This window comes from Asparagus officinalis, chromosome 9 (assembly GCF_001876935.1).
Source record: "Asparagus officinalis chromosome 9, Aspof.V1, whole genome shotgun sequence".
In the NCBI taxonomy this organism is placed as follows: Eukaryota; Viridiplantae; Streptophyta; class Magnoliopsida; order Asparagales; family Asparagaceae; genus Asparagus; species Asparagus officinalis.
The window spans coordinates 2,932,592-2,958,624 of record NC_033802.1 but is presented as its reverse complement, the minus strand read 5'-3'; the positions used below and the strand labels follow the sequence as shown (position 1 = coordinate 2,958,624).

The window sequence follows — 26,033 nt, the reverse complement described above, 5'->3', positions numbered from 1 at the left end:
ATAGATGATTGTAGACTCTATGCTTGGATTGGAGTGCGTTTGAAGATCTAGACTACTTGTTCCTAGGATCAGTAGTTGGAATATTCTCGTAATATTCTCTCATGTAAAAGCACTGGCATGAGCGTGAATCTATTCTTATGTAATAATGGGAGGGTCAAAGATTCACTATCCATACTACAGTAAACTACTGTAGCGTTATACAGGCAGAAGGGTCCAAGATGTACTATTTCATGCTATAATAAATTACCGAGAATTTAAAAATATTACTGTAGCATTTACAAAAACTGTAAAGACCGTACTTTGCACGAGGTGCACACCAGTAATATATATGATAAGTTTTACATTTGCATAAACTTCTTGTTCGAGAGTAATCGGGCCTAATTGAGGCTAATGGGTTCTAAGCAGACGCTAGGAAACATTTTTTAACCCAAAAACTTAAGCTACTGGATATTAATCACAATTTCTTTTTTAAACCTACCACTATTTCTTATCTTTTTTAACGTGGAACTATAGTCATACATGCACATTCCAGTGCTACTGTGATTATAGTTCGATTATCAGAGATTGTCCATTTTAAGACTTGCACTCGATTAAGTATATTAAGCAGCGAAGGAGTGAGAGATTGCGTAGAGAAAAAACAAAACGGAATGTAAACCGCAGAAATGATTGAACAGCACACAAGAATTTAACGCGATTCATTCGGTACTTGACTTGCATTCACACGCAAAGACAATTAATTAGGAGGAGCCACTAATCAAAGAGGAGATTATAACAAAGAAATCGCTTTCGAAAGTCAGTCAACCTCCTTCCTTCACATTGGACTGAATGTGAACTCACACACGAGGTTAATGTAAAAGGGAATGACTAAAAGTATATATTTTGATTTTTCATATTCATGTCATCAGTGTTATAAAATTAAAAAGAAAAATTCCCCAAGGACCCAAAATATGGGATCAATAGAGGGGACAAGTGAGGTATCCCCCTCCTATTGGATAATGAGTTGGTCATCATTAATGATGGTCAACTCATTATCCAATAGGAGGGGGACATCTCACTTGTCCTCTCTATTGGTCCCATATTTTGGGTCCCTGTAGCAAAGCTCAATTAAAAAAGATTAATAGAGAAGCCCAGATGGGAATATATACTCAAGTGACATTATTTACGAGCCGTTATCTTGAATTCCTATTCTCTAAACTCTCGTGGCGAAGTTTTGAGTTCAGAAACTTTACAAGGTGTAACAACCTAAAATTATATGCAACAAATGACTTAAAATATAGATCGAAGAGAAGCCAAATCAGTATTCGACATCCACCGAAGACAAATAGGATCTACACGAGATCCATCTCCAAAAATCCACGGTCAATTTCAATTTAATACTTTTCTAAGTTTAGTGTCTACTTCTGTGCCTTCAATATTATTAATACGTGATTGATGACAGCCATTACCTACATTTTTAAATTGCATAATCAGTGTACCAAGCAAGGAATAAATATCCATGCTTTTAACAGACAGAGAGAGAGGCGCTACAGGCACATTCTAAGGCACACCACCAACCACACTCCCTCCCTCTCTACAGTGCAGGGGACCCCACATGTGATTTTTAAAAAAAAAAAATCACATGTGAGCCCCCCTGCACTGTAGAGAGAGAGGGAGTGTGGTTGGTGGCGTGCCTTAGAATGTGCCTCTTAAGATATAGTACAACCTGCATTAAGCAGCCACAAAATTTAACATTTAAAACGTGTAAAAAATTGACTAGTTACAATTTCTAGATAGTTTGCATGTCTAAAAGATGCATATCACAATTCACGTCCAAGGTATGTTTCATGATTTTCGATTTGACAACCCTAAACAGAACAATACAAATAATTTTAATAAATTAAAATGATTATCGTATCTGCACATCTTTTACAGTCACCTTTTTCTCATGCAGAAACATACAAACAAAAGCCTGGAGCTAACCTGTCAACAGACCGAGAAATGCGTGACAGAAACACAATGGTCCTGCAGCCTGTTCACAAGACAATGTGGCAGTTTGCGCATCTTTTTTCTCAAGGAAAATTTGGCAGTTATAATTGAAAAGGAATCCAGAGAAGGACATCGAACTTTCAATACTTATCGCAGACCAAATACTTAGGAAAAGAAAACATTCACATCCCTATCTTGATGACACACATTTGAGCCTAGCGGTTCGCGTGAACCAAATGTCAAAATTTTCGCAGGTTCGGTGTTTGGTTCCTCTGAGAGGTACAAATATAACTAGCTGGCTTGTGGGTAGATGATATGCTGCTTTCATGCCTGGAGATGTCTTGTCCTTGATAGATTTAGGTCCCATTGGTGGTGGTGGTTTCAAGTCGACTTGAGGGCCAAAAATGGAAATTTAGTCGACTTGTAGCCTTCCAGAACTATGAATTTGACTTCTATTCATAATCATGGGAGTAAGATGGAAGCAGAAAGCAGAAAGCGGAAACGGAAATTTCAATCATGTTAGGAGGCCTGAGTGTCCTCGTGTTGCAAGATGCAAGATTACAGTTCCGTGTGACGTTATTCTATATCGTTATTTTATTGTAAAGATGGAATCAATGAAGTCTGTATACAATTTCGTAAATTAGCTTTCATTAAACAATTGCTCGTAATTATGTAAATTCTGTACAGATATATACACTATTAGGGGCAGGAATGGACCTTTCTGATACCTCATAAGGCCTTCTGATCAAGCCTCTCGTTCCAATTCAGGCATCTAATCAGACTTCGGAACCAATCTCCTGTTTGATCGCATTTATTAACAGTAGGGAGAGGATGCTGACTCATTGATATGCGAACAGAGTCGCCTCTGGAGAGTTGTTGCCTTCTTTTTCCATCAAATGACACCCATGCATTGTTCCTTGTATCGCTGGGAATCTGTTGAGGTTGCATAATGTTATGTTTGAGGAGCAAGATGAGCTTAAAAAATGAATGCATTTAAACAAAAAGACATCACCCAAACTTCGTAACAGTGATAGAAATGAAGTTAATGGCATCTAGGCGTAGACGTATGCCGTGGACCAGTGGTGAACTCAATTGTTACTAGATTACAAATCGACTCTACTCACTCATCTTCACTAGGAAACCTACTGGTCACAGTTGCAATGCCAAAACTAAACAATTCTTTTTGAATCCATATTGAAGCAACCGATAACACCTTATGGATGAACTAGTTTTTTATATAATCTTTTAGGTAAAAAGAGAAAACAGAGTCCTGAAGCTAACTTCATCTGGAGAGATTTCATCAATAAACAATAATACAGTTTGTGGAATGAGCAGATAGAATTCCATTTTCTAAGTGTGAAACTTGAACCAATCTAGAAATACAGTTCCATGACAGCACTACAAACCCATAATGACAGATTTTTTGGTCTTCCATTGCTGTCCTAACCTATTATCTCTTTTTACAGTTTCAAACTTAATGAGATGGTTTTGAGTTGAGGGTATTTTAGAAAAGTAGTGGGCCAAATTTCGGCTTCCAATGTTCATTGGATTTCAGCAACTCAACAGTTTCTGTATTGTTCAGTATGCACGCTTTTCATTCATTAATTTTGAGAGCAAAACAAAAGAGGATGGTGATGGGATTGGAGACATGATAGGGTGAAGGGGTGGCGAGGTAGGAAGCGGACATGGCTGAGGTTGAGGGCTGGTGACTTCAATAGAGAGGGAGGGAGGGTGGGTATGGACTGAGGCGAGGGATTGTGGGAGTAGTTGCTATCTGTTCGACTCAAATCTCTCAACAACAACAAAAAGTTTCATTTTACCAATCTCAGCAACTATAACAAGAACTGAAGTTGAAGGCTGGTGTTGGGCTGCCAGTGGTGGGATGCCAACACCATTTCTATGTTTTAAGCTTATATCTTGCTGAAACTGAAGGAGTTTGTTTAAAAGTTAATGTCAAAGTGGAATTTGGATGGCCTTACAGAATAAGTATTTTCATTCTGAATCAAGAGGGCACTGTCCCGAAACAATTCTTCTATACCTCTTGTCTCAGCAAAGATCTCACTAAAGAAGACATGGTTATCAAGCAATGGTTTAGTAGTCGTCTTACGATTTCTTTTGTGATTTGATTGCAGTGAATAGTTTCCAAAAAAAATTCTCTCTTTCTATCTGTGATGTTATTGTCCTGTATTAATATTTAAGTATTGAATATCTGTTGGCCAATTTGATGTGTGCTCATGGTTGGTAGAATGGATATCAAAGCTTTTTTTTATTGGTTCATATATACAGTTCAATTTAAGGTCAGATGTTTGGTTTTCACTGACTTTGTGCAATTGTTGTCTTTGACGTTTTGCTTAAGCACAAAAGAAGCTTCAAGTAGCAGTGATAGTTGGTCGACATTAATTTAGACCTATCGTTTCTTCAATTATTCATGAGGATACATAATTAGTTCATTTAATTGTTTCCCACTTTTTTCAATCTTTTTGACTTCTGTTGTTTCTTAATGTAACCATGCTTCCAACTTATACAACGCAGAATCCTCAAAGGGTATTCATGAGTGGTCTAAGTTTTACACTCATGAGTTTCACATGATATCTCATCAGGAGGCATTTATATGTTCTGTTATTGCAGCAGTAGGAATTTACTGATTTGGTAATTCCACACTAGCATACACTTTCAAGTTTCAAACCCCTTCTGCAAGCCAAGGTTGCAGGGGGATGAAAGCAACAAATTAATTGTGATAATTTCAACCCATCAACGTATGTTGCAATGAAGTCTCAAGTCGCCATTATTATCTATTTATCATCACTTACATGATAGAGAGAACAAATTGGCGATAAGATTGGTTAGAGATTTTTTTATTAAATCGGGACATATTTAGTGTCATCATAATAATTATTATAGACTATTGATATTAGCATTGACCCTTGAAAATTTCTATCCTTGCTATACTCATTAGTAAACCCATTAGAGGAATGGGAGAATGGGAGATTCAACTAGGACTGAGACCCGGCTTAAGGTGGTGGGTTTCAGTTCAAAAGTCATGGGAACCTAATTTTAAGGAGAATTTGTTAAAAAAGAACACTTTTAAACATATTTAGCAAAATCGACCATTTTCCTAAATAATGTGCAAAATCGATATCTATTTGGCCACATCATCAAGGTTGGCTAAAAAGATATCGATTTTGAAAAAAATCATCTTCAAAATACACGGGACTACTAGTCCCGTGTAATTAGAAATTGCTAATTATGAAAGTGATTAAGCTCAGAATATACATGAGACTATTAGTCCCGTGTATTCATTCAAAAAACCCATTTTTTTAATCTCAGCCACCATTGCCCAACCCTCTTCTTGATCTCCGGTACCGAAACCTCCTCTCGATCGATTCGTCTTCGATTACTTCGAGAGGACCGTCAAGGCTCTCGATGTATGCAATGCAATCCGCAATGGAATCGATCAGGTCCTTTAATGGAGGAATCATCTTAAGATTGTCCTCGCCGCTCTCGATCCCAGTCACGGGTCAATCGGCGAGGGCCAGAAATGGCGAGCAAAGAAAGCGCTAACGGATCTCACCCTCTTGATGCTCAATGACAAAGAATCCGAATCCGTTATCGGTCATTGAAAACGATCCTTTGATCAAACTAGGGATCATAATCATCATCATTGTCGGAGTGGAAGCGGCAGTAGTAGCGGAGGTGGCCATTTCCGGTTGCTTTCTTGGATCATTTCTTGCACGTGGTGGTGGCGAAGGAGCTGCAGCGATCGGAGCAAATCTCAACACTCCGAGGAACAATGATATCGCTGTTCCCTGTGGCCTTGTGATTCTAATCTATACGATAATGATGATGATTTAGGGTCGAGGGCGGCCTCGAAGGCGGTGGTCAAGGGAGCCTCAAGAGCGGTGGTTGAGGAATCGGATGAGGGAGAGGACAGAGATGAAGAAGAAGGTCCGATGAGAAAGTGAGAGGTCGAAAATTTTAATTAGCGAGACTAATTACACAAGATTGGTATTTTAAAGATGATTTTTTTTCAAAATCGACCTCCTTTTGGCAGCCTTGGCCAAAGAGGTCGATTTTGCATATTATTTAGGAAAATAGTCAATTTTACTCATTATGTTTTAAACCCTGTCTTTCTTAAAAAATTCTCCTTTTAAGAATGCAGCGTATGACTCGGATGGGACTGATCTCGGCGTGATTTTGGTCAGTCATCAAAAGCTAAAACCATTCACTGCACATGACTATCTCTTGTAGATGAGAAACTTACTGACATCTAGTTTCATGATGAGTCAGGCCTGTATAATTGTTTCAACACGTGATGACCGAAGGATTCCATCTCTACCTCGATCATGTAATTGAGTAGGAAATGAGGCAACACATATCTAATTATAATTTACAATACTCTGATCATTTTTTTCACCTGACTTTGATTAGACAAATTATGTATTCTTTTTATTTGCTGCAAATTAACAGACATATATCCTCTAAGTACTGCTACTACTTCTAAGCTAAAATTACTATAGATATGGACATGCATACACTTATATTTGTAATAACAGAGTGCAACCCTTACGATTACTGACTTAAGTTTTTGTTACATACAACATGCATTATATCTGTTATCAAAATTGCCTAACATTGTTATCTCTTCACATTATGTCAAATTTCCTTTCGACATTTGTGATTATTGAAATGAAATCATTTCTGAGAAATCTGCTTCCTCCCTATTTAAATAGAGTTCCAATTCTCCCCTTCCCCAACATCGGGGTTGGTTCTACTTGCTAGTAATGATAGATATGAGAAATCTGAATGAAGAATATAATATAGACAAAGTAAGGGCAAGGAAATTCACCTTTAACTCAAGCCGAGCAGAATCAGGAAGTATAACAGGTCTAAATGATAGTGAATGCGGGCATATTGGTGTAAACAACATGCATGGGACATTTGGATGCACCTGCAAGTAACGAGAACACTTACATAAAGCGCTTCATAGTATAGAATCAATTTCATAGATATAGTTATAGCATACATAAACATGGCCGAATTCATATATTAGTAATGAGCAAATTTTAAGATGTAAGTACTAACATCACATCTCCACTTAACGAAAAGCTGAGTAACAGAAGAATGGGAAACAATACTGGAATTGGTGTGCTTGGAAAGGCTCCAATTGCTAAAAGAAAGTTAAAGATAGCACTGGGAAAGAGAGATTCACAAAGCATCCATAATACAGGATATGGTCCAGAGAGAAATCCATGCTGAAGCAGTTATAACATATTCCAGAGTCAAGCTACAGCTAATTAAGCCATGCTCTCACATCTATGAATCCAAGGTGAAAGGAGTATTGCTGAATTAGCACATCTTAATTAATTCGAATGGCATAAAATATTATTCTATAATTCTGATCCTCTTCACTAACATGTGATTGATGTTAAGGGATTTTCTGCATATAGTCTTGTGTATTCCACACACTTTTCTGAATTTCCTACGTCTGTGTATATGGGCTGTGCGCGTGCGCTCATGCAGGAGGTGTAGGTAGGTTGGGGGGAGGGGTGTGAGTGTGTGCAAGCAACACTTAGCATATCACAGCCAAGCAGAATCCTAACCACTTTACTTTCTGAAATCATAATCTAGAGAAAACTCATTCTAACTTGGAGCATCATTTTTCATTTACTTTGCTCCATTGAAAATCTAAAATGTTCACAACGTATAGAGAATCCCAATCATGGACTTGAAAACATAAAGTAACGTGAAACATCCAATATTCTTTTCTAAAAGTCAGGGAAAGATGTTTTAAAACAACTGGTAAACAATAATTCCAGTAACAGTAAAACATGCGCTAAGAAAATGTTATGGCCAGTGGCAATAAGTAATTGACATGGAAATTTAAAAATATTGCTGATACAAAGTTCATTTAAGAAGAAAAAATCTTCTCCACACTCTGAAGAAGTGAGAACATCAAATATTCATGTAAACTTAGATGAAGAATCATATTAACTAACCATTGAGCCACCTGCAGCTGTTGAATATGCTGTACTTCCAGTAGGAGTGGCTACTATAACTCCATCGCCTTGAACCTGGATGCAATTGGTTTTATCAGACACTAAACAACAAAGATCAAGAATTAATTACGCCACATTAAAACTCTCTCATATAACATCAATTGATCACAAATTTTATTTTTATTGTTTCCCAATGATGTAGGGTTTAAACCTCATCAAGCAGTTGTATATTTAAAATAATTCAAACTGATCTTAAGAGCTTTTTAGTCCATTGACAACAGAGTTATGAGAATGAAAGAGTCCTCAAGAGTTAAAGATAAAGCAAAGATCTAATATGCACTCCAGACATTGATAAAACAGGTTTTTCATTTTGGTTTAGGACTCATTCATCAACTACCATTTAATACCCCAACACTCCGCTCTCATTTAAAAAACATAACAGATGCAGCATATATTAGCCAACGTGGTTTTATACACATATACATACATTAAAGTTATTAATTAGCAGGAAATCTACGTGGAATTCAAGGGGAACAATGTGTCAATATAGATCCTTAGGAGTTTAGGTAAACGCCTAATATGGGAGTGCCAATATATGTGTGCATCAGCAATTGTGACAGATGCTTAGCCACAGTCAAGCTTACGCCGAGCCTTTTTAGCCAAGTTCAATCCAACAGCAAGTGAACAAGTCATTCAATTAGTAGAGTGAGTTTACAACTTGATAATGCTCAAACTCTTCTAATAAAGCTGTTCCTCAAGCTCTCAGAGGCCATTTGCAGCCCAAACCCTGGCATTAACATGCAGTTACCTTTTAAGAGCCCTAGGACAATCACTGAGGTAATAGTCAATTGACGGTCCCAAATTGAAGATGCGTAGACATATCTCAAGAAAGTATACAAACAGCATGGTTTCTTACCTTGGTTATAAGGCGGTCGTGTTCATAGCATTCAATTTTGGAAAGGTATGGATTAGAACCACGATCTACAACAATTTCATTCAGCACATCAAACACTTTCCCAGGCATTGGTCTTCCATTTCGGAAAACTTCACAACGTAAACGCATTCTGAGAGTGATGTAAACTCCATCTACCGTGTTGTTACCATGGATCACGGCTCTCAAATCTCGCTTATATTCCTCAAACTGCAGACAAGAAACTCTGGAAGTCAGAAGAATTTTACATGAGTGATATATTCAGAAATTGAGAAAGTAACGTACGGTATGTGATGTGAGAAAACCAAGAGATCCAAGATTGAAGGAGACTACAGGAGGGACTGCACCTCTGAACAAGTTAGATGCATGTAGAATTACACCATCACCTCCCAAACACGTCACAAGGTCAACTCTCTCATGAAGATCACTGTATTATATACACCTAAAAGCAGTAAGTAATAAATCTGAGATGGAAGCACAACTTTCAGCAGATTCTCTCAGTTCCATGAATTCCAGTACCTGGTATCTTGACTATAAAAAGTTTGGACAAAGCCAAAACCCGGAATTCTTGCAAGTATATCATGTACATCAGGTTCTACAAGTACATTCATATTTTCTTGATAATGCAGGAAAGTTGCAACCTACAGATACAGAAGAGCAGCTAAAATAGCTGAAACAGCAAAAGAATAATATGAATTATGAGACAGAAGAAACAATAATCAGTACCATCAGTATCGCATCAAAAAATTATGGTGTAGTTGAATGAAAATTGGCGGGGGGGGGGGGGGGGGGGGGGGGGCGGTAAACATACTGTGTGACACATTATAGTATATGCTAGCAACGCTGAGCAGCTGCTTCCTACTTCATAGAGCTGCAATATAGCGCATATGCAGCATGGATCTATATTAATATATGATACATGCTTCCATGGCATAACATATATATGGTAGTCTTTTGTAGTTTTTGAGTTGGTAAGGCATGGTATATTATCGGGTCATAGTTGTCCTAGTCTCCCCATACCCAAATCCCCCTCTATCATGATGAGTACGAGTGTCAATCGGTCATGACGAGTATGGTTGTCCTATAAGTGTATGACATTATTCCCCTTGCCATGACAATAAGCATAACCATATCCATCAAGTATTACATCCTAACTATCTCAGCTTGGTGTTCTCAGCCTATCATTCTTATCATTAACTCTTCTCTGATTAATCCCTAGCTCAAGTTTTCATTATCACTGGTATGATGTTACAATACCAGTGTGCGCCAATAGAAAGTGCAACAAAGCCTACTATGATATGAATTAAGTGACAAACTTGACACTGTACCTCTTTAGCTTCTTCCATGAGCTCTTCCCCTAGCTTTTTCAGCAATAATACAGTCTTTGGAGGAGATTTCCACATTAGCATCTGCTGCTGGGTGCTTGGATGGGTGAAAGCCAAAGAGGATTCTGTTACCTTTTCCCTGGTACAAGAGAATCCATCTGTACGCACTAAAAACATCTCTGCTTTCTTTCTCGATTGAACTCTGACTACTCCAGTTGCAGAAGCGCACATATCTCCCTCCACAACATCCAAATCTTTTACAGAACCAGTAGAAAATTTATCATTAGTCCTTTCGTTTTTGGCTATTGAGCTTGATAAAGCTTGTTCGCTTGGTTCAATTGTGATAGTGCAACTTTTCATTTGATGAAAACCATTCACACTCGCTCCAAAAGCTGCAGAGCTCCTCCTGTCTAGATGTTTCCCATTGCTCACATTAGCAGCATCTGTTTTCGAAATGACCTGCCTACCACTAGATATTCCATTTGAATTTTCTTGTAGTATCCTCTCAGACAGCTGAGGATCCACGGTTTCATTATTCTGAACAGGCAAGCTCTGAGTACTGCATGAATTAGGCAGCATTTCAAACTTCTTCTGGAGAGGTCTAACGTATGATTTAGGTGAGATTGTTTTGCTTTTGAAAAAGATTCTCATTTCCTTTCTGGAGAAAAAATCACATGTTGGAAGCTGTGCCTTAAGCGGGTTACTTTCCAAAGAGATGTTTGCAAGAGATTCCACCAGACTACCAGCAGCTCCGTGGCTTGATGTGGAATCTACAGCAAGTTCATGGGCCACCTTCCCATTATAGTGGCCATTTTCAACAGAACTTTCCTGTTGCTTGCATGTTATACTGAGATCATTAGTTGAATCCAACTTAGAAGTTGACTCAACTTCTTCATCAAGAAGAATCCCTCCTTTTGGTTCTAAAGAGAGAAGATTATGCAGACTTGGCTGCTCTGCACTCTTACCTGTATTTGATGGCTTTCCATCAGAACTAAGAGGACCATTTGAAATGGATCTCATTGAAGAGCGTGTAATGAATTGCCTCCATCTTGAAACCATAGCAGAAGGCCTATTAACTCCTTCCTGACCCTGAAGATAAAGTGGCCTTCTGTTGGGATCTGATACCAATGAAGCAAATTTTTCAACCTGCTCCCTTGAGGGAGCAACTCCAATTTCAACTGGAAGGTTCAAAACCACAATCTTTCCACATGAAACAGCTTGCTCAACAGCATGCCCGTAGTATTCATCTTTGACAGCGTCCTCTCTAATATCTACGATAGTCTTAAAACCCTTCTCTATTAACCAATTCAAACCTTCATCTGTTACTTGCCCTCCCCTCCAAAATGCTACCTCATGATCTCCCAACGCGGTTTCTTGTTTTTTGGAGGAGAAGTATACAGGGCCCCAGTTTGCAAAAAGTGTGGGACAGGGATATGCATCTCCACGTGAAAAGCCAGCATCATAGCAAACATTCTTCAGCCTCTGCAATCGCCTCCAGATACTAATGCTCCGGTCTTCAAATGGTGGCAAATAGCTTGAGAGTGCAACTTGCAAACTCTCACAACATCTTTTCATTTCATTTCTGAAAATAGCAAGTGGCGGGAGTTTCCCATCTACTAAATTTACATCTGCAATCTGAAATGAGTTGGCAAAAGACGATCTTCCAGAAAGGACATCTTCTCTGCCTCTGTTCAGTAATGCTACCATACAGCCTATAACTGCAACTACCTTGTCTTCCAATAGCGTCATATCCTCTGAGGTTGTATCATAGGAAACAGCACATTCTCCTGTCTCTGGATTGCAGAGAGTTTCCATTAGGACTGTATGGAGTTGCTCCGAAGCTCTAAAGATTCTACAATATGCTTCAACTTCTGCAATGTCACCAGGGACAGGACCAACCCACAGCAGTTGTGACAAATCATTGGTGTGGAAGGACTACAAAACAAAAGGTCTTTTATTAGCTTTTGAAATAAGCAACGATCGCAATGAAGCAGGTGAGTTGAAATAGTCAGTTTGGATCTGATACAGTGGTGGTGATACCAGCAGACTACAAAGAGTGCAAGACCAAGATTTTAGTGCAGCCAAAAAGGTTGAGGAGGTCAAGCTATGATTCTAGTGTACATATGTCTGGTGAACCAACTTACATATGATTCCTAGTAATGATAAGTTGGCCTCTTGGTTTGCCTTTTGGATTTATAGTCTGTACCAAGGTTTGAATATGCAAAGTCCTTACAAGAAAGGTATTATTCTAGGATAAGTTGGGAGATGCCAATTGCTAAGGAGCATTGTTCGATGACCGACATTTCGATGGAAAATGGTTTACATAATTATGATAATTTCCCATTCAGCGTATGTAATTAAGCGAATAAGACAGTATGCCTACACACTCACCCACACATAAGACAGACATGTTGTAGCTTCTATGGGCACTATGTCTCAGTTTCACATTCAGATGCTCTACAAATAGAAACGATTCCTATAACTATGTTGAGCTCATACCAGCTATGGAACATGGATAAACGATGGTGGAAAACCCTAAAAAACCCAGTATACTAATAGGTCACGGATACCAAATTATATCCATCGTTGAGCTAGGCTACTATTAATGGTGTCCAATATGCGGATACTATAGACCCAATCTTCAAATTCAGAGTCCGAAATAGAAAATCCAAACCGGTGGAAGTGATTCGCTACACACAAACTATCTAGAAATAAAATTTCAAAGGATTTCGGCTTTATTAACCCATGGATCATACGTCGCCAAATTGGATGGTAAGTCGCTTAATTTTTCTGCCCCTCGACACACGATTCAAAGCACATCGAAACCCTTTGAAATTTTTGTTTCCAAGTAGTTCATTTGCAGTAGATCATAATATCCATTGGGTTGGATTCTAAATTCTCCAGCATGGAAGCGGACAAGTTACATACATCCATCTGAAGATCTTATACTAGCTTCTAAATCTAAAGATACATTGAGATGCACCTAAGGTTTCCATCGACCATCATCGAATTTGGCGAGGCTAAACGATTTGAACATGCAGGCATAAGTTGAAAGAAATCAAGCCGCTAGCATTGCAGAAAAAAGAGATCAAACTTCAAATCTGAGGTCATCACCTGAGAATCCAAACCGATTGGAGAAGACAAGAAACTCGAGAGCCGAGCTCCGACGGCGACCGACCTCATCGGAACCCCCCGATTCCACCATTTCAAGAGCCGGCGGCGATCGCCGGGGGAGAACGCCGACGACGAGATCTTAACCAGGGGCCCGTGGGCTCCACAAGTCCACAGCATCGAGGCTCGACCCGAAACCCTCGGCAGTGATGATCAGCTGGAACTTTTGGATTGTCTGTTGGTGAAGTGGATAAAGATTGGATTTTTCGTTGTTTTTTCGTTCGATTTCTTGATATTTTTCTGCTGCGGATTTTCCTGTAGACGGGTGTTGGATTGGATTTCGGACGCAAATCGATTCCCTCCACACAAAAACGAAAAAAATGAAAAAGTAAAAAAAAAAAAAAAAACGGCAAAACAAAAAAAATCTGATGTTTTTTGCTAGGAGTACTTGTATGTCTGTAAACTATGGGTGTTAACGGAGCATATACGGCTCGCATATCACACTTATCATATCCATATCCGCTTACCCATCTCGAATACGGATACGGATATGGATTTACGTCGGTAAGAAAAATTCATATCCATATCCGTCAAAATCGGATACGGTTACAGATATAAATCCGGATATATAAACGGATATGCATGCAGATACAAAAAGAATATGAGAAAACTAGATATTATTCAGAAAAATATAGTCATGTGATACAAAAAGAGTTCGTTAATATGTTCATTATGATTGAAAAGCTAAAATTAGACATCTTGATCATCAAAATTAACTACAAATCCATAATCTAAGAATCGAAACTATCGTAAGAGTATGACCAATATGTATTCAGATATTTTCGGATACGGATACGGATATTTCGCTACAAAACCATATCCGTAACCATATCCTATCGGTTATATATTTGAGTAACCATATTCGTATCCTAACGGATACGGTTACAGATATTTCCTCGGATACGGATACAGTTTGGCACCCTTACTGTAAACTGTATGAAATTATGACTTCATTTCATACTTGCTTTTCAGCTTGCTCTAGTCATACCCGCACAAATTTTGAAAAGCAAAAAAAAAAACAACATTTTTGAAACTTATTTGCCAGAAGCGATCTAGTTTTAGCTAACTGACTGAAATTGTGTCGTTTTTGGCGGAAAAAAAATACCAAACTTCACGGGAGTTTTGTTATGTAACAAAACTTCACAGGACTTAAAACAAACTGGGTCGTTTTTGGCAAATAAGTTTCGAACATGTCGTTTTTGATCAATAAGTTTGGAAATGGGTTGGTTTTTAAAATTTGTCCCGCAAATGAAACATACATACCGACCTTCTATAGACGGTAAGGATTGAAAGGATCGAACTCTCCTCAGAACCACATAGTTAGAGAGAATTTGAGTTCTCAACCACTCATGCTGCCAAGGCCGTGGCTCAAATTCCATTTGCCTAATCTAGAGTGTGGGGAATAAAATGGGGGACCCACACTCCCGAGGCTTGCTTGATAAGGGCAGATGATCGAACTAGAGCTTTCGGTCTAGGGAAAAAAAACATGAACATCTACATAACATTGCTTATTTGCTAGAAGCGATCCAGTTTTAGCTAACTGGCCGTTTCAAACAACATGTTTGAAACTTATTTGCCAGAAGCGATCCAGTTTTAGCTAACTGGCTGAAACTGTGTCGTTTTTGGCGGAAAAAAATACCAAACTTCACGGGAGTTTTGTTGTGTAACAAAACTTCACAGGACTTAAAACTGGACCGCTTTTGACAAATAAGTTCCGGACATGTCGTTTTTGATCAATAAGTTTGGAAATGGGTTGTTTTTTAAAATTTGCCCCGCAAATGAAACATACATACCGACCTTCTATAGACGATAAAGATTGAAAGAATCGAACTCTCCTCAATACCACATAGTTAGAGAGAATTTGAGTTCTCAACCACTCTGCCAAGGCCGTGGCTCAAATTCCATTTGCCTAATCTAGAGTGTGGGGAATAAAATGTGGGACCCACACTCCCGGGGCTTGCTTGATAAGGGCAGATGATCGAACTAGAGCTTTCGGTCTAGGGGGAAAAAACATGAACATCTACATAATACAAATTTTCCACGATACAAATTTTATTGGTGCAGATAGGCCCCATGTACTATTTGCCCAAATGCACAGACTTAATAAGTGATATATTTTTCTTACTCTTGTTTTTTTCACACGGAACTTCGAGCAGGCTCCTGAGCAGACTCATGAATTTTATTGAGGAAGATGACATAAAAAGGCCGCTAAAGGATTGCAAAAGGAGAAACAGAGGATTGTTCTTTGGATACATGAGAGAAACATTACATTACAGAACTATCTTGAGACTTTTTTCAAAAAAAAAAGTCTTTTAAGAGAAGGAAAAGAAAAAAAAAACTCAATGATCAATCCGCAACAGTAGAATGTAAAGAGAAAGAGCTACATTTTCATTACAACAGTTTTAAATGTATTCTTACATTTACATACAGCAACCCACTAACAGTGCAAAAGGGAGCATGGACAACATCGCATTGATCTTCTGATGCACATGATTTGGCGCACATGAACTCTCACCCGCTTACAGCGATGATACAACATTGCAAAATGAAATCAAAAACATATATTTTCTGCTTTTCGATATTCTTTACAGGTATATCTTATGCCGAGGGTTGCAGTATAATGCTCCTGAAATGGTCAATTCACGCCCTATCGCCTCTTGATAAAGATACAAGGTACAAACATAAAATCAGAGAGAATAAAAAAAATGGGGAGGGATACCACCTTACGAAGCTCGATTCACTTGTCTGGAGTCAAGGTTAGGTTTTGTGATCGAACCCTATCGATTATCTTTTGTCTTCCTGTTAAATCTTCTTCGTACCCCACAACCTGAACCCAGAGATGCCATGCTTATTTTAACTGCAGTGACAATAGTACAAGAAATAAAGCCATGAACGATCACAAACCTGAGACTCTGTTTGTGTTTCACTGAAAGAATCAAAACCGCCAACTTTTCCTTCATGGCCTACACGATTTGGAACAAGCTCTTTGTTCTCGGTTCTGTTAAAATGTGATCAAAATCAAGCTGGATCAGTATCGATAGGGACATTGAACAGAATTACTCCGTAGACCAACTGACCTATTTAACCAAAGTCTCGAAATATCATAAGTTGAGCGGGGTTTTGGATGATTTTGACCAAGAATAGATGAGTGATCAGATGAGAATATCTGCAGCTAGTGTTAAGGACCACATATGCAAGTATGAGAGCTATTGGACGTGAGAGCGGTAAATACAAAGGATACACTTTGATCACAACTCGACGTGCCAGGCAATTTCATGTCTTGGATCTAGGATAAAAACCAGAAATAGAGCGAGACAAAGTTAATAATGAAAAAAAATTTATAGAAATGCCTCACAGAATCAAAGATGTTCAAGCCAGTACCAAATTTGACTGCGCTAACAAGTCCTCGATAGCATCTGCCACATCAGGAATCGAATTGGAACCACCTTTAACATCTTCAGGAACCTTGCTCTTTTTAGATGCATCACCTTCATTGTTAGATTCAGGTAATCTTTGCCTTTTTCCAAACGTACTAGAGTTAACTGGATTTAACAGAAGTTTTGTCAATCAATCCTTGTGTGCTCTACTTGCTCCACGGGAGCAAATTCAGAAGACTGAGCTTAACTTTATCGGTTACTTAAATATTAGTCCCTAAAATCTTCAATAATTCCATATTGGTCCCTCCAATCTTTGAAATTGTTCATATGTCCTTCAAATCATAAGGGCTCTTGCAATTTGGTCGCTCAGTGACCAAAACACCCCTCAGCTATTTTTTTTAACATGGGTTTGGGGGGAAACATAAGAGGGTATTTTGGTCATTGAAAGACCAATTACAAGACCCCTTGAGGGACTTATGAGCAATTTCCAAGGTTTGAGGAGCTAACATGGGATTATCAAAGATTTGAGGGTCTAATATCTAAACCTAACTTTATCGAAATATAACACATACCAGTAGTCCCTTTCAGGCTACTCATTGGCCCCTGAGATTGACTAAGCAATTGTTGTGGTCCCGAAACCATGTTAGCTGCTTGTGTAGGATATTGACTCACAGTGCACAAACCTGCTTCCTTGTCCTCAACAGTGACTGGTCTAGGTCGAAATGCATCAGGAGGAACCATCTTATCCTGCAACCATGCGGAATATAGAATTACAACAGGGCCTGAATAAAATATGGCTCTCAAACAACATAAGCGAGGAAAAGTACCTGCGTGATGCATTCAGTAAGCCACTCTGCAGTAACTGATTGAATCCCCCAGTTACAAGCAGCCTCATACTTAGGACCATTAGTGAACTTACAGATTAAATGGGTAGATTTTTTGGTCAGCTTGGATGAGAATTTAGCACCAAGAGCAACAGATAAATTCTTCAACAACAATCTATCCTTCTCTTCATATTGAGAAACACAGAACCGAAGGCATTCAAAGCCAGGTAGCGGAATATGACAGCACAGAGGCGAGTAAATAATGTGACTTTGAATATCCAGCATGCAACCATCCTTCAAGAAAAAGCAAACAAACCATTAACATTGATGAATTGGTAGCATACTCTTTGGGATAAAAGAACTACCAAACAATAAAACACCAAAAAGAATATAAGATCCTTCTGAAAAGAAGAAATCTTCATACTAAAGAACAGTTAGAATAGGAATTTATGTACAAGAGCTCTTACGAAGTTCAATGTCGCCAACATTTTTAAGGAACAGTAACAAAAATATTGCCTGTGTGCCTTTTAGAAAATGGTTGCCACATTTGAATTCCACAGGCCATTTACCACAGGTTATGAAATTAAATTCACACTAAGATCCAGTTAATCTTCTTAATTGGGTTATTCATAATAAAATGTTTTATAATAAATAAATAAATATAGCTAAAAGTTAACTGGTGCTTAGAGTCATATTAAACAAATTTATCTAGAAGTCTGCAAAAAATAATTTATTTTGCTTATTACACAAGTAAAAGGACTCATAAGGAACATAAAGGAATAGACATGTCGTACAAACTACGAAATGAAAAGATGCATATTACTGATGTCAGCACAGAGACGTTTTCCAACATACATCTAGTGAAGAGCGTATCCAATGAGTGGAGACAACAATAGAGTGGGATACATCAGTAGCAGATTGAAGCAGACCATGGCGCTCAACAATGAAATCTGCATTCTTTTTCCTTTGATCATCCACCAACATTCCTCCGCCTTCATTAATCCATCTAATGACTTCATCTCTCTGGTGAAGAAAAATGTAAAAGAAAACTTCAGATGATATTAAACTAACAAAATCAAGAAAGGAGGAAATGAAAGAAGCTGATTAACCTGTTCCGTAGGGAATGAACGAGAAAAGCAGAATGATTTCCCCTTAAAGATGTCGGATGATCTGCTGTTATGGGCGCTCAAACTGTAAGACTTCGGTTCCATTCTGCAGGCATTTTTTCGCTCATTATTCATCGCAGGTAATTGTGCAAGAGGATCATATTTAGTTGCTGCTTCTGCATAGCTACCATTATTTACATGATTTCCGGACTTTTCTCTCCATATTCGACTCTCTGGTATCAACTGTGCTGCAGACAGTTTACCCTCAGTTGGTGGACCTATGGGCATACAAGGAACATAAGTGGAGCTCGTTGCCTTCTTGATGTCAGAAACGTTGCAAGATCGATCTATACCAGAAGATGTACAGTCTATGAATTAGGGAGTCAAATTTTAAAATAAAAAAGATAACAATAATGGTAAGGTCCTATGATCAGGCCATTATGTGCATTGAAAATAAGGAGCACAAACTGGTAATAACTTTTTTTAACATATTACATGGCAAAGATCTAGAAGGACCACCAAAACGATTCAAAAAATACCTTTTGAGAATAGTAGCTCCACAGCAACGTGCCTTGAGGATACAGAAAGTTCTTTCTTTGTCCGATCACATTCTTCCAGCCAGGAGGATTTTACCACATGGATGACACCCCAAGCAGCCAAGCGCCGGACTTCTCTTTTTTCACTATTAAAGATAATAACTTAATTAATAACTGTTGACTCTGCTGTTTGCAGCAAAAAAGAAGAAGAAGAAGAAGAAGAAGCTACAATTTTAGAATATAAATCGAGAGAGATATGAATAAAAAAAAGGAAATATTAACTAGTTTAGACTGTCTTTCCTCAAACCCACTAAGAAAGATTCTGCAATTTGATAAAAAGGCCATATTTCTGTTTCGGAATCTTCAGCAACCGACAATTCATAGCTTCGACTCCTCATTTGTTCGCTAGCGATTAATGTTTATCACATGATCATGTGAAAAGGAAGAAGCTATGTTCTGTGACAGTGTAGCTTCAAGGTCTTCAACTGCTGGTCGTGAAGCAGGCTGAGAAGACACGTTACTGAATTCTTGATAACATTGTTCTTTCTGCAAAGTTTTCATGCCATTACATGATTTAGGAGTTCTATCAACGGCATAAGGCCCTTCATCTAGACAACCTATAAAGTTACAATGGAAAGATGGTAAATCAAAAATTATATTGGACAGAACAAATAGTACCAAACAAATGACTCTATGAAGTCAACTGAAGTAACAACTAGTTTCAGTACATAATGCAATGTGCACACACACATTACAGACACCGAAAGAAAAAAAAAAGGTTGGAAAGAAACGAGAGACTGCAACATATCTCCGCCCACCCACACACACACACACAATATTCACGTATACATGTCGTTTATAAAAATAAGAAATTAGAGATTGACCAAACATACCTTTTTTAGCGATACACTGATCAATCCATTTGCGTGTAACAACATGAATATGGCCCCATCTTTTTGCAACCACATACTTGTCACCAACAGGAGCGTATTTAGTGTCAAGGATACAGTGAATGATTTACATATGAGTTGCTACTAATGGAGTTGAGAAATGGGAACATTAAAAATAAAAATCATACGAGAATGGAAAATGATTCCAATTCACATCATAATCCAAAAAAAAGCTGCTTAAAGAGTTGCAATCAGCGAGACCACGCCGATGAGTGAATGAATACAAGATCTACTATGTTTCATTAAACATGGCAGTCTACCAGCTACTTAATGTCTTTACCAACTAACCACGCCGTCATTGAATGAAGGATCTCCATTATAACGGTGTGCATGCATGGGAGTCTGCATGCGCGCGTGAAGTGCATGTGTGTGTGGTGTGACTATGTTGCGATGGCTAGAGAGTAGAGAGAAACCAATTCTATTATCTACTGAGTAAATGAATTTTCCTTCTTCTTCATCCTCCTCTTAATCTGAGAAATGCAACATCACATGTCCTCTTCTGCATTGGTTGACACAAGCAACACAAAATACCAAATTCAATAATTACTTCAGCAAAACCTTCTTGATGGTTGCAACAGCATTCAGAAACATTACCTTCAAACTGATTGAAAGATATCTTAAGAGCAAAACATGAGAGAGATAAGTAATGGAAGAGCTTATAAAAATTGTCAAGTGCAAATTACAGATTATCGTGATAAAGGATATATCTGAAACTAAATGAGTACACTTCTTTGTAAGATCAGCAGAATAACGGCCGCCATTCTGTACAATCAGCTTCTCGATCTCCTTTCGTTCATCTGCAGAAATCAACATCTTATCACTTGGACAATAACAATCACCAAAGCCAACCTATTATGGATGAGGATACTGTGGGAAATATTAGCTCAGCATTGATGCCTTCAAATTTTTTAGGGATACCACACCACACCAACAAATTTATCACTGATAAATCCAATTCAGCCATCGATTATCTTCTCAAGGGAGCACACTAATTCTGGGAAGTAGCTATTGTTCCCAAGGAGCATTACTAATTCTGAGCAAGGCGCTAGTGTAACCAACTGTAGAGACTAATATAAGATAGTTGTCATTCCCCACTACATAGGAAGATAGATCATTACATGCATTTTTTTCTTACCTGGAGGAATTCTAGTGACGCAAATTGTCAAGCCAGTAAAAGGAAGAATTCTGAAAGGCTCCTGAGGCACGACACGATGCTCACTCCAACACCGATGTAACCAGTTCAGGTCGAGAATAGGTTTCTTAAGAACATTTAAAGCATACTGCAGGAAATCCAAAGTTGATTCAATGTTATTAATTAACCATGAGAAAGTATTATTAATATAATAAATTCAATGAAAGCTGAAGGAAATAAAAGAAAATTTAGAAACATCAGGATAACCAAACAGTAAAAATAGAACTGTATAAGGCACATTGTTTTAAATATCGGCCGATAATCGATATTATCGGCTGAGTTATCGGATTTTTGAGATCTCCACTAGGATAAGTTGGCTTTGTAATCGGTTATCATTTTGGAGAGATTATCGGCGAGTTATCGGCATTATTGGCACTTATCAGCCGATAAGCAAGGCTAAATTATCGGGATTATCGGCCATGCATTTTGAGTTGAGTTGTTGAGTTTTTAAAACCCGACCCGACCCGTTTTGTTAATAATATAAAACTTAAAACCCGAAACTTTGTGAATCCGACCCTCAAACCCTAACTTCGTCTCTGGCGGCTACTCCTTTTCTCGTAGGGCGCTTCCTCCGTTATCTCCATCTCATGTTCTCTGCGCCTCTTCGTCGCTCGCCTTCGTGAACTTCAACTTTGAACTTCGTCGCTCACCTACCCTCTGTCAACCATGTTTTTTTTGTCCAGAAAATTGCTATATACACATGCTGTGAGCTTTCCTTCTCTTGTAATTCCTTCATGCACACACTTTCTCTTTTGAGTAATATCAGTTCTATAACTATTCTTTTATCATACTTTGCTTTTCTGTTTTTCCTGTAATAGAGACTTATATAAGAAATTAGTGAATAAACCGTACATAATTTGCTTTTCTATTTTGGTATGTTTATATTTCATTAAGCATGGTTAGATTACATTTTTTAGTTGTTATATTATATATATACACCATGCAGTATATTGCTCCGATAAATACTACTTATCCCCGATATATCTCCGACTTCCCCTATCCGATAAGAATTTTGGTCGTCCGATAAATCCCCGATAACCGATATTTAAAACCTTGATAAGGCATAATAAAACAGCTCATACTAGACCTATCAGAAAACCGCTACATTAGAAGGGGAAAGGAAACAACCGACTGAAGCGGCAAAAAGAGAATATCAGACCATTAGAATAAGTAATGATACCATAAGAAAGAATTTCTTCTACGTTCAGACTTGAAGAGCCACTCCTGAGTCTATTTCCATTGGTTACCATGTTAACGGATGTCCCTAGATCATCCTCAGTGAGGCCTTTCTAAAAGAACATGGTGTTTTAGTAACCTCTCTCATCCTCTGTCACAAAGTACCAAATTATATTTGACCTCCATAAATTAAGACATGGGACTTGATTCCTACTTGATTTCTTTTTAACAATATGCCTTGTGCTTTGCCTCTAAGCATGCAACTTCACAACAAAAGAGCCATTGTCTCAAAAGGTTGTCTGGACTACCTCCGCACATCATCAGGTCTAAACAGTTTGTGTGCTCCTAGATGAACACCTTTTCGAAAGCAATTCTGAATTAGTTCTTGTCCCTGTGTTGATACAGCCTTACTTTGCAGTTACAACATATTACAGTTAGCCATTTATCTTTTTTTTATTGACTCATAAAAATAAAAGGTCATTGCCTCCAAAATGCACTGAATGATTTAATATTACCAAGGGAAAAGCCATCAGGAGTACACAAATTAGAGAAGTTGATTCACACCTTCAGAATTACTCCCTTCTTAGATTACAGAAATGAAGTTCAGCTAAAATCAGATCGACCTGGTTAGCTAAGTTAGTAAGTTACATGATTTAGATAATGTAATACTAAGCAGGCTTTATGTACATGCATTAACACATGTTAGTCTTAGAATTTTCTGATGTGTATTCAGGTACTTCATATGCATTACCACTTCATACATTTGTATGCATATTTTAAATGGAGAGATACTATATACCTTATATTTACCAAAAAATTAGAATGAATTGCACTCGAGTTGGGTTAGTTACAGTTCATCTGTGTCCTCATTACCAGGAGACACTGCAAAAATGTCCTACAAATCTGAAAATTAGATTTCAATCCGTATACCATAAGCCCTGAGATAATTTTGGCTTTTATAAGTGGAAATGATTGCTAGCACCCAATAAATATTAATTCATAAATAATTAGCATCCACTTCCTCGTTAAATGAAATGACATAGAAAGCCAAACTTCAAACATGATGCAAAGCAAAACAGATCAAGATTGAACCAATAAGGACGCATGAAAGTATAATTCTTTGAAATGATCAACTTTTGTTTTTTGTCGAGAGAACAACATACTTTATACTTAGCAGCTAAAACATCCTTTACAACGACAAAGTTGACATCTAGGGATGCCCTTGTCTGCAATATCCCACCCATAGCAGTCACTAGTTTTTCGATTGTCACCTGTAGAAACAAACGGATACATAAAGAGTTGTTAAGAGATATGCTGAAACATCATGGATCATGTAAAAGGACTCAGATTTAGGAAAGAGTACCTAGTAGGATATCTATGTAAAAAGTTAGCAAGCTATAATAAAGTATCAGGTAATTATATTATGAAATGATGTTTTAGACTATGCGATGCTTGAACAAATAGCTATCTTATATTGTTGAGACATATCTACTATTTGCACTAGTATGAAATTTGCAGACAAAAGATTTCAGATAGTAAAGAACTGAAAATGGAATAAACAACAAAAAATATATAGACCGGATACCTTCTTGTCCCTTTCAAATCCAGAGGCTAGCACTTTAACGCCATCCATTGCAAGACAACAGGTATAACCTTGTTTAGGCAAAATTCTATGTTCTTTCGCACAGGAGAGAATGCATTGTGGCCCTGTAAAGCATTTTACATGAAAACTGAACAAGAATTACTGTGGCAGTAAAGTTCCCCCCGTATAAGTCATTTCCATGAAAGTAATTGGTAAATTAGCACTCTTGGACAGTGTTGGTCGTCAGCCTGACCAACCAGGGAGTGGAAGTCTAAGCATGAAAATAAATGGATGAAATGTTTTATTTAACTGTCCACTATTAAAATGCATACTCAATCAACTCAGATTAAACTGAAGAAGTGTGATGCAGATTCCCCCTTGTTTTTACACTTATGCCCTACTTCACAAATTATTTCCTTTCATTTATAGTCACTAAGCACTTTATCACCTTATTTGTTTATAATGCGATAAAGTGAGGGGGAAATATCTTTCAAGGTTCACTCAATCTAGTAGAACTTGGATATTGATCTTTGGTCATACTAGTTTATGTTGTCGATGTTGTACTCGTATAAAGGAACATTTTATATAATTTTAAACTAAATACCAATTGATGCTAGTTAGGGTCCATTAGTCCCACGTCGAAATCGCTAATGCAGTCAATTGTGGGCTATGTTACCTGGGTACTTCTAATCTGAAGCCATACCCATACCAGACATGTACCCATACGCAAACTCCTTGCACATTTGCACACATTTATTTGGACATGTACTCAATTAGACAATTCATGTTTTAATTTAAAACACTTGTCATACTTTCTTGGACACACATCCTATTCTTCACATCCAATTCTTGAAGTTCCGAATTATGATCTGGAAGGGTCTTTTTGATGTATAGTTCAAAAACTAGTGATTTTCCAATTTATATAATCCACATATAAAAAGAAACATAAAAATGTTATAGGAATTTTAATTCTCATACTTGTTCTCATATAATTTATTGAACCCAATATATAATATATGTGTATATAAATATTTATGTACTGTGTCCCCGTACCCAACCTTTTACAAAATTACCGTGTCCAGAACCCGTACACACGCAACATAGATGTGGGTTTAGAACGGATGTGGGTTCCCTCATTCTAACAGATGGCTTTTAGGGAAGAGTTCTCATATGTCTAATAGAAATGGTACAGAACCAGCCCAATCTTTCCAATTGCAAGCGAGCGATGTGGGAGGTAACACCAGCATCACTATATTTTCCCAGGACTAGTCTAGTGTAAAGACAAGGGGTGACACCGTGATTACAGTCTTCGATTGGGACTAGCCTCTAACGGCTAGCTTGACCTTGAGGCCCTTAATGGACTAGGGTTCAGGCTTCCACCCTCTAGTGACTAGCTTTTAGGAGTGACCTCATGCATTTTTTAGTATTCTATAAATAAACCTTTCTATATGCAATTTGAACTAGAATTCAAGTGATGCTGAAGTTCAAGACCAACTTGAACTTCAAAAATGACAAAGAGTTACAGACTTGAGTGCACAGTGTCCATAATCACTACAGAGAAACCTAAAGATTCAAACTTTTTTCTAATAGTAACAAAAAAATCACAAAAAAGAAGAGTTACCGAGGAGATTGCACCCCTTAGATTTGAGAACCTCGAACTTTTCCTGCACAAACAACCACTAGCTCAGTAAAAAAAACTAAGGAGAAGCAGCAACCAGAAAAGGGGACGGGATCTAGGGCTGACGTGGTCAGAAGAAGAGATGACGTGGAAATCGTCGGGGTTGTTTCTAGAAGGATCGCAGCAGAGGAAGACGTTGGCGCCGTTGAGCTTTAGGGCGTCGTGGACGGCGTCGTAGACCTCGGGAGCTACGAGATTGCGAGAGAGGAACACGTTGGTGCCGG

The 26,033-nt window shown here is 38.0% G+C and overlaps 2 protein-coding genes across 4 annotated transcripts; both read right to left on the bottom strand.

Annotated features, from left to right (window-relative positions):
* On the bottom strand, window positions 1,781-13,687 carry LOC109823969 (probable NAD kinase 2, chloroplastic). 3 transcript variants are annotated; one of them, XM_020390444.1, is made up of 9 exons: window positions 13,332-13,687; window positions 10,221-12,152; window positions 9,412-9,533; window positions 9,178-9,319; window positions 8,878-9,102; window positions 7,962-8,036; window positions 6,812-6,913; window positions 2,683-2,898; window positions 1,781-2,008 (listed from the first exon to the last, which is right to left on the bottom strand). In XM_020390444.1, exons 1-8 carry the CDS (start codon window positions 13,506-13,508, stop codon window positions 2,695-2,697), a joined length of 2,979 nt encoding a protein of 992 aa, XP_020246033.1. In that variant the 5' UTR covers window positions 13,509-13,687; the 3' UTR covers window positions 1,781-2,008; window positions 2,683-2,694. The 3 variants fall into 3 exon arrangements, with proteins under 3 accessions (XP_020246033.1, XP_020246034.1, XP_020246032.1); XM_020390445.1 differs by lacking the exon at window positions 1,781-2,008 and adding an exon at window positions 2,033-2,355; XM_020390443.1 differs by lacking the exon at window positions 1,781-2,008 and having other exon boundaries at window positions 2,530-2,898.
* On the bottom strand, window positions 15,754-26,028 carry LOC109824172 (DNA topoisomerase 2-binding protein 1; the record flags this gene model as incomplete). Its single annotated transcript, XM_020390704.1, has 18 exons — window positions 15,754-16,215; window positions 16,293-16,386; window positions 16,466-16,554; window positions 16,630-16,674; window positions 16,770-16,930; window positions 17,338-17,512; window positions 17,593-17,883; window positions 18,445-18,612; window positions 18,699-19,042; window positions 19,235-19,377; window positions 19,638-19,848; window positions 20,125-20,218; window positions 20,887-20,978; window positions 21,317-21,461; window positions 23,713-23,820; window positions 24,135-24,256; window positions 25,753-25,795; window positions 25,876-26,028. Coding segments are annotated over 18 exons (2,568 nt in total), but the record flags the coding sequence as incomplete, so codon positions are not given.

Excerpts from the sequence above, each read along its gene's own strand:
- LOC109823969 (XM_020390444.1), bottom strand. The coding sequence starts at position 13,508 with ATGCTGTGGACTTGTGGAGCCCACGGGCCCCTGGTTAAGATCTCGTCG. Across the intron at positions 9,534-10,220 it reads TCATGGAAGAAGCTAAAGAG|GTTGCAACTTTCCTGCATTA; the intron begins GTACAGTGTCAA and ends CTGTATCTGTAG. Across the intron at positions 9,103-9,177 it reads GTTTTCTCACATCACATACC|TTTGAGGAATATAAGCGAGA; the intron begins GTACGTTACTTT and ends TCTTGTCTGCAG.